The sequence below is a fragment of the Myxine glutinosa genome, chromosome 2, assembly GCF_964187855.1.
Source record: "Myxine glutinosa chromosome 2, kmMyxGlut1.1, whole genome shotgun sequence".
NCBI lineage: Eukaryota > Metazoa > Chordata > Myxini > Myxiniformes > Myxinidae > Myxine > Myxine glutinosa.
The window spans coordinates 163,977,211-163,986,483 of NC_136262.1; the positions used below are offsets into that span (position 1 = coordinate 163,977,211).

Consider the following 9,273-nt stretch of genomic DNA (forward strand, 5'->3'; position numbering starts at 1 on the left):
GTGGGAGAGAAATAAAACATATGAACACTGCAAGGACTCTGGGGTGAATTACCGGGGGTAGAAAAGATCAAGGTTTTCGATGGGGGAAGATAAGAGATGGTGGTGAACAGCTGTTTTAAAGACCTGGAGGGAGGAGTGGGATTGAAGGGAGTGGGGGAGTTTGTTCCAGAGGCGGGAGAAAAGGGGAATGAAAGAGTGAAGGTGAGCAGAGAGCCTAGACTTTGGCAGTTTAACCATAAGAGGGTTGCAGGTAGATCTTGTGCGACCTGAAGGAATATTGGGGGGACAGAGCACAGAGAGAGCTGGGGGAGCAAGGCCGGAGAGGAGTCGGTAGAACACAGAAAGACCACCAACCTGCCTGCGGTGAGTGAGTGAAAGGCCCTCGGAGTTGACTTCATCGCAGGAGATTCCAATGATTCTGAAAGCTTTGGCCTCAACAGCGTGAAGCCGAGCAAGGTGTGAGGCAGGAGCACCAGCCCAGAGGGGGGGAGCAGTATTCCATTGAGCTAAGGATGAAAGCCTTGTATGTGGTGAGGAGCTCAGGTGTGCCAAGGAAGGACTTCGCACGACGGAGGATGCCCAGTCGGCGACTGGCTTTGGAGGCCAGCTTGGAAATGTGGTTTTCCCAAGAAAGATCATGGCAGATAGTGAGACCCAAAAGCTTGAGCGACAGAACTTCTTGGAGAGGATTGTTGAGAAAGTAGATGGGAGGGTTTTCCAGTCGGTCCTTTCAGAGAGACATTGTAAGAGTGTGAGATTTGTCAGGATTGAAAGACATGTTCCACTTATTTGACCAGTCTGTGATTTTGTCCAGGTCTGCAGAGAGTGAGGAGGCTGCAGACTGCCGATCTGAGGGATGAGGAATGGAGCGGCAGATAGTGGAGTCATCAGCAAAGAGATAGAGAGGATTTTCCAGAGAGTCAGAGAGATCATTGATGAAGACCAGAAATAGCACAGGGCCCAGAACACTACCTTGGGGAACTCCAGCCAGAACAGGAAGGGAAGATGAGAGAAATCCATTCAGGGCCACACGTTGCCTATGACCAGAGAGGAAATCCGCAAGCCATGAGTGGAGATTTCCCTGAATACCATAGGAGGTGAGTTTGGTGAGCAGAGCTGGGTGCCAGACCGTATCGAAGGCACGTGATATGTCAAGTGAGACAGCTCTGATTTCCTGTTTGGCATTGAGGACCTCCATCCATTGTTGAGACAGCAGAAGCAACATGTCCAGAGAAGAATGACCTGGTCTGAATCCAAATTGATGATCAGAGATCAAGCCATTGGAGAAGAGGAAGGATTTGATATCCGAAGCAATGATGGATTCCATGACTTTGCTGATAATTGGGAGCAGGCTGATTGGTCTGTAATTGCAAGGATCTATTTTTGCACCTTTTTTGTGTAAAGCGGTAATGTTTGCTGATTTCCAAGATGCTGGCAGATGACCTTGAGCAAAAGAGAGGGTGAAAAGAACAGAGAGAGGGTGAGATAGAGTGGCAGAGCAGGATTTTAGGACCCGAGGGCTGATGCCATCTGGTCCAGTTGCAGAATCAGAGTCGAGGTTTGATAAAAACTTCTCCACCTTGTCAGGAGAGAAGGACACAGAGTCCAGGAGCAGTTGGGTTCGACTGGGAAAGGTGGGAACAGAGAGAGATGGGTTTGGGACACAAGATTTTGAGGCAAACACAGAGTTGAGGCATTCGGCTTTGTCACGTGCGGTGTCAACTGTGTAGCCATTTGAGGTAAGGGAGGGGATGGAGGGGGAACAAACACCAGAAACGGATTTGACCAGACGCCACCAGGATTTGGAGGAAGGAGACAGGTTTGAGAGTTCAATCTTGAGTGTGGAGAGATAGTGCTTCCTGGCACTCCTGAGGGTAGAAACACACTTGTTTCGAGCTTGGTGGAAGGAACTGAGATTGCCTTCAGTTGGATTTGCCTTCCAAGACGCAAAGGCAAGTTGTTTCAGGGCAACTGCCTCACCACAAGATTCAGTGTACCATGGACGGGAGGAAGGGTAAGACAACTGAAGACGAGATGGGATAAATCTGTGCATGAGAGAGAGCAGTTTGCTTTGGAAGAATTCCCAGGAAGAATTGATGTCAGAGGCATTAGAGATGGGAGACCAGTCCAGTTGATTGATGGCTGCTTGCAGACCGTGCCAGTCGGCCTGAGTGAAATGCCAGACTCGTCGGCGCTGAGGAGGCTCTCTGAGAATGGCCAGTGAGATGTCCACTTTAACAAGCACATGATCAGAAGAACCAATTGGAGCAGAAGAAGAGCAGCAAACCCCTGCACACTTCACAAATCTAACCTTTATGGGAGAGGAAGAGGCATGTGAATGGCAGAGCATGAGGCAAAATCTTCTGTCTGACGAGACGAAAATTGAACTCTAGGTTGAATGCAAAGCGATACGTCTGGCGGAAACCAAGCACAGCTCATCACCCATCTAACACCATCATGGTGGTGGCTTGTGTACCATGAAGCATGGTGGTGGCAGCATCATGCTATGGGGATGATTTTCAGTGGCAGGGACTGTGAGACTTGTAAGCATAGAGGAAACAATGAATGAAGCCAAATACTTGAATCCCAAATCCAAATGTTGAGGATAACCTGCTGCACAGTACAAAAGACCATAGACTTTGGTAAAGATTTACATTCAAAAAGGACAATGACCCAAATCATACAGCCAAAGCAACATTGGGATGACTTCAGAACAAGAATGTGAAAGTCCTTGCGTGGCTCAGCCGAAGCACAAACTTGAATCCCATTGGGAATCTGTGGTACGACTTGAATATTTCTGTTCACCGATACTCCCCATCCAACTTGACAGAGCTTGAACAAATCTGCAAGGAAAATGGGAGAAACTCCACAAATCCAGATGTGCAAAGCTGATGCAGACATACCCAAGAAGACTCGAAACTGTAATCGCTGCCAAAGGTGCTTCTACGAAATATTTACTCAGGTGGTTGACTACTTATGTAAATTAGATATTTCTGTATTTCATTTTTAATTATTTTGTATAAATTGCCTTTAAAATTACACTTTGGCATAATGGGGTATTATTTGTCGATCAGTGACAAAAAAAATCTCAATTCAATCCATTTTAAATTCAGGCTGTATCAAAGCAAAATCTGAAAGATTTGAGGGATGTGAATACTTTCTGAAGGCACTGTATATTGTTTTGGGTATCCAAATGCTATATTACAAAACATAATGCAAAATGTAATGGTATTTCGATGACAGGAGGTAATCTCCTCTGTTGGCATATGAGATAACTTGGTATGTGTGTTTATGTTTTGACTTTTGTAACCATGGCTTGCTTTTTAATAATATACAGGGTTCATGTGTCCTTGTGCAACTTTGAACTTTTATGACTATTGATGTACACATGATAGAAAGAAACTATAAAAGGCTTATTAAAGCATAATTCATCAAGTATTGTTGATGTTGTTGTTATTGCTCTTGTTAAATCCACAATTCCCTTGGGTTTCTTGATGAGTTGACATTTTCTGATGAGGTAACTTCTACATCAGTAGGAGTCAACCACCACAATTACTGCATTTGTGAGACAGAACAACCTCAGGAAGTCTGGCAAAACATTAATGAAATTCTCCAAAAATCAATGTCTGGTGATCTCTCAGGGAGTAAATAATCATCGTTTGTTTGTTTTTTGTTGTTTTTTTGTTTTGTTTTTGAAAGAAGCGACAGTCAATGGTGAACTTTACTTTTCAAAGTTGTAGAGTTTCTTTGTTCGTGAACTACGACGATTAAGACTTTCACATATCACCTTGAACGAGCAAGACTATAGGCTCCCTGCTTCGAATGTGTGACGGCTCTTGAATGACGTCTTTCCAGAGAGGTGGATTGTTAGATGTATTGAGTAAAAACTTTATGAATTATGCCTTCATGCAACATTTATAGTTTGTTTCTATCATGGGCACATCAATAGTTATACAAGTTCAAATATGCACAATGACTTTATGGACACCCTGTATGTATCGAGCTGTTTGATAAGGAATGATGGAAGCATCACAACATCGGTGCAAGTGGTCCCCCAAACAAGTAAATTCAAATTTCAAAGCTAAAGTTCTATTAAAATGGAATGGTCTCCCCAGAAAGGTAGTGGCATAGAGGGGGAGAATATGTTGAAATTAGAATTAGATATGTACCTGGATGCATTGTTGATAGAGGGGTATGGGGATATCGCCAGGACTTGGTAGCTTATGTGTGGATGTGTGAGGATACTGGGGTTTGTGCTGCGCAGGCATGATTGGTCGAATGGCCTTCTTCCGCAACAAAGCTCCTCGTATATCTTTTTGGAATTGTCTCTTCCAAAACCATTCCTCATCACTTTTGTTAGACCATCAAATGGACTTTCAAACTATTCTTCCTCCTTTAAAACATGGTGGTGCCTTGTTATATCTGTCTTTGGAGTATGCTCCCCTTCCCTCTTAAAATGGCACCATCGCCGACTCCACTCGTGACAAGGCTGAATGTCTCATTTCTGGGTTTCCTTCTAAATCTAGTGTTCCCCGACACCTCACTCTCAGTACCCATTCTTCCCTGTCACAACCAACTGCTTGTGGACTCCTGAGAAGGTCCTTTTGGAGAGAGATAGTGAAAGAAGGTGTCTTTCGCACCTGAGAAGGTCAAGAAGGTTATTTGAACCCTCGACTCGGATTCTGCCACTGGACCGGATGGCATCAGCTCACGTGTTCTGAAAATCTGCTTCGCAGCTCTTGCACATCCTCTCTCTGTCCTTTTCACTCTATCATTTGCTCTAGGTCATCTTCTATCTACTTGGAAATCTGCCAACATCACTGCATTGCATAAAAAGGTGTAAAAAACCAATCCCCTTAACCACAGACTTTTCAGCTTATTTTCAATCATCACCAAGGTCATGGAATCCATCATCACAGTTGACATGAAATCCTTCTCCAACAACCTCATCTCAGATAACCAATTTGATTTCAGACCAGGTCACTCCACCTAGGACATGATGCTTATACTCACTCAACAATGGATGGAGGCCATCAATATCAGACATGGGTTCAGGGCTGTCTCTCTGGACAAATCTCATACTTTTCATACAGTCTGGCATCCTGCCTTACTCTCCAAACTCTCTGCCTATGGCACCAAGGCTAACACCACACATGGCTTATTGACTTCCTCTACTATTTCAGCCAACATCCGGCATTCAATGAAATCCTTTCATTTCCTCTCCCTGACAAGGCTGGAATGCCCCAAGTCAATGTTCTGAACCCCACCCTATTCCGGATCTTCATCAATGATCTCTCTGACTCTCTAGAAAATCCTTTTTATCTTTTTTCTGATTCGCCCTCTGCCGTGACATCCCCATCCGTCAGACAGGCAGGCTGCAGCCTTTCCCTCTCTTCAGACCTCAACAAAATCACAAGCTGGTCAAACACTTTGAACACGTCCTTCAATCCTGGCAAATCTCAGACTCTCACTGTCTCTCTCCGAAAGGACCATCTGGCAATCCCTCATATATACTTTCTTAACAATCCTCTTGAGGAAGTTCAGTCACTCAAACTCCTAGAGCTCACTATCAGCCATAACCTTTCTTGGGAAAACCACATTTCAAAGTTTGCCTCCAAAGCCAGCTGCCGTCTGGGCATCCTTCATTGTACGAAGTCCTTCTTTGGCACACCTGAACTCCTATCCACAACAAGGCCTTCATCTGCAGCTTGATGGAGTATTGCTCTCCCCTCTGAGTTGGTTGCCCTGCCTTACATCTTGCTCAGCTTGACGCTGGGGAAACCAAGGCTTTCAAGATCATTGGAATCTCCTGCGCTGAAGCTGAGTCTATGGGCCTATCGCTTCACCATCTCAAACAGGGCAGTGGTCTATCTTTCTTCTACTGCTGCCTTTCTGGTCTTGTACCCTGTGGCCTCTCCGTTCCCCCCCCCCCCCCCCCCACCCCCAGGTTACTGCAAGTCTCGCACAGTCCATAATCAACCCCCTTCTGGTGAAACTACCTCAATCCAGGATCACTGCTCACCTCCACTCATATGTTCATCTTTTTTCCTTTCTGTGGAACGAACTTCCACATTCCCTTAAATCTCATTTTTCCCTCCAGGTTTTCAAGACAGCTGTTCACCACCATCTCAGATCATCCCAATGCAAAATCATGATGTTTTCTACCCTCGTCAAACCTCATCCTTACCCCACCCCAATCCCTTCTCCTTCCAAATTTCCAGTTTTCCCTCTCGAGAATTTCCTTCTGTATCCATCTTCTCCGCCCCATTCATCCTCTCCTGCCCCTCACATTCTTCCCCTTACCCATTGTTTGCCCAGGTCTTCCTCTATCTTGGCCTTCAACTCTGCTGTTGGTGTTCCCCTCAATCTCTCTACTGTCCCTTTTGTCCTGGTGCATCCTGTGTAATAATTTTAGCTCTCCCACGAGCCTCGACTATGTTCACAAAAAAACAACAAAATTAGCCAAACTTGACAAGCGTTCAGCTTCATGTGTTTTCACGTTCACATTTTGCTTCGCTCACTTTTGCTTCAAAGCAGCGAATTTCTAATTGACTGTAGTTTCAAGTGAGCACTGTTTAATTCAAAGGTGGACTTCAGGAAGTTCCTATGAATTAACTTCACAACTTTCACATTCAGTCCTCGTCAACGCACAACAATACAACGCAAAGCAATACAACCTCAATCTTTCTTGTCTTTCTTTCCTTCCAGATGAATACAAAATGCTTTGTGCAGCACCTGGCTTTGACAGTACTGGAAAAGGTAAGCACAGCAACAAACAGACTGGGATATACATTCAATAACAAGGTATTTATGAATACAAATATTTGTGTCAATTAATTAATTTTTTTTGCCCTTCAGACATTGATGAATGTGCCATGTACTCTGAGATTTGTCCCAGTGGAATTTGTGAGAACCGTGTTGGAACATATCGCTGCATCTGCAATGCAGGATACAGCGTCGATTCAAGTTGGAAGAAGTGTAATGGTGAGAGGAGTGGGTGGTGGGGAAGGGGGTGGCGGAGGTGAGAATGAAAATGCACTTACGATAATTTTTTAAAATATGGAAATTATTTCAAAAAAGTACTAAAAAGAGATATTTGATCCTATTCCAGATGGAATTTAAATTGGGACCAGCTTTGAGGATCAGTTTGCAACCAAGGGTACTTCTAAAACGCATGAATGATCCTTAGGATCTAAAAGGGGCTGAAAGCTTGCTGTGAATGTCAAAACTCAGGACAACTTGAATGAACATTTTTACATTACTTCTAAACAACAACACACAAGGAAATTAGACGCAGGCAGATGCCATTAGGCCCATCATGCCTGCGCCACATCAACACCAGACCAATGCCTAAACGCTTTTTCACCTGCCTCATTCTCATCGACCCTCTCTGAAAAAATGTCCACTTCTCCCTTCGTTGACCTCCACACCCCTTCTGACCTCACTGACTACTACAACCACACTCTCTCTTCCTGCCTTGACCAAATTGCGCCTATAAAAACCAAAACAGTTTCTTTCACCCATTCTGCTCCCTGGTTTACCCCTGAGCTCCGCCTAATGAAAACTCGTGCTCGCCAACTTGAAAGACTCCGCAATAAAACAGGTCTCACAGTTCACTCCCAGGCCTACAAGGACCACATACAACACTATAAAGATGCCCTCTCCCGCGCCCGCTCCGCCTACTACTCTCAAATTATCCACTCTGGCTCCGGAAACCCAAAAGCACTCTTCTCTACAATAAACAAACTCCTCAGCCCCCTGAACACCACCACCCAGTCATTCACAATAGACAACTGCATCTCCTTCCTTTCATTCTTCCAACGCAAAATTGAAAACATCTACAACAGCTTGACCACCGCCGCACCCGCTCCCCCTCAAACCACCTGCCCCCCCTTATCCTGCCATCCCCTGTCTCAATTCTCCCCAGTCTCCCCTACTGACCTCTCTGAACTCCTCATCGGAATGAAAACTGCCACCTGCACTCTTGACCCCATCCCCTCCAGCTTTGTCAAGGCCTCCCTTCCTGCTCTTTCTCCACTTATCATTGCAACAATAAACTCCTCCCTGTCTACAGGCATCGTCCCACCATCCCTCAAAATTGCTGCTGTTACCCCCATTCTGAAAAAACCTGGACTAAACCCTGACACCCTAAATAACTTCAGACCCATCTCCAACCTACCCTTTCTGTCAAAGGTTTTGGAACGCGCTGTAGCCACTCAACTCAAGCATCACCTCTCTGCCAATAACCTGTATGAAACATTCCAATCCGGATTCCGGTCCAACCACAGTACTGAAACTGCTCTCCTCAAAATCACCAACGACCTTCTCCTCTCCTCTGATGCTGGCAACCTCAACATTCTCATCCTCCTCGACCTCAGCGCTGCCTTTGACACCATCGATCACACCATCCTCCTCACCCGACTTGAAACCACCTTTAACATTACCGGCACTGCCCTCTCTTGGATTAAATCATACCTCTCTGACAGACGTCAGTTCATCTCCATCAATAACTGCAAATCCCCCACTGCTCCCCTCCCCCAAGGTGTCCCCCAAGGTTCAGTTCTTGGCCCCCTCCTCTTTATCCTTTACCTGTCCCCCCTCGGTCACTTAATCCGCCGTCATGGTCTCCAATTCCACTGCTTCGCCGATGACATCCAGCTTTTCATCTCCACCAAGTCCATCTCCACCGCCACCCACTCTATCCTGACAAACTGCATCACTGAAATAAAATCCTGGCTTCAAATCAACTTCCTCAAACTTAACTGTGATAAATCTGAAATAATCATCATTGGCCCAAAAACGCTCACCAAGTCCACCCATAACTTTGCCCTCAACATCGACGGTTTCCCAGTGTCCACCTCCCCTCACATCCGGAATCTTGGCATCATCTTTGACCAAACCCTCTCCTTCGACAAATACACTAAACAGATCACAAAGACAGCCTTCTTCCACCTGAAAAACATCGCCCGTCTCCGTCCATCCCTCTCCTCTGTGGCTGCAGAAACCCTCATCCACGCCTTCATCACTTCCCGTCTGGACTACTGCAATAGCCTCCTTTATGGTTCACCCTCAACAATCACCAATAAACTCCAATACATTCAGAACTCCGCTGCCCGTCTACTCACCCATTCCCGGACCCATGACCACATCACCCCCGTCCTTTACAAGCTTCACTGGCTCCCCATCTCCCAGAGAATCCAGTACAAAATCCTCCTCTTGACCTACAAAGCCCTCCATAACCTGGCCCCATCCTACCTGGCTGACCTCCTCTCC

The 9,273-nt window shown here is 45.6% G+C and overlaps 2 protein-coding genes across 3 annotated transcripts in view; both read left to right on the plus strand.

Annotated features, from left to right (window-relative positions):
- Positions 1–9,273, plus strand: part of LOC144890982 (protein FAM200C-like) — a 1,200,974-nt gene that overhangs the window by 871,019 nt on the left and 320,682 nt on the right. The window lies entirely within an intron of this gene.
- LOC137421111 (fibrillin-2) overlaps positions 1–9,273 on the plus strand; it is a 291,848-nt gene that overhangs the window by 108,482 nt on the left and 174,093 nt on the right. For both annotated transcript variants that reach the window (XM_068106839.2, XM_068106838.2), the window contains exons 17-18: positions 6,709–6,759; positions 6,859–6,984. In XM_068106839.2, the coding sequence (XP_067962940.2) occupies positions 6,709–6,759; positions 6,859–6,984 (177 nt within the window). The remainder of the gene's footprint in view (positions 1–6,708; positions 6,760–6,858; positions 6,985–9,273) is intronic.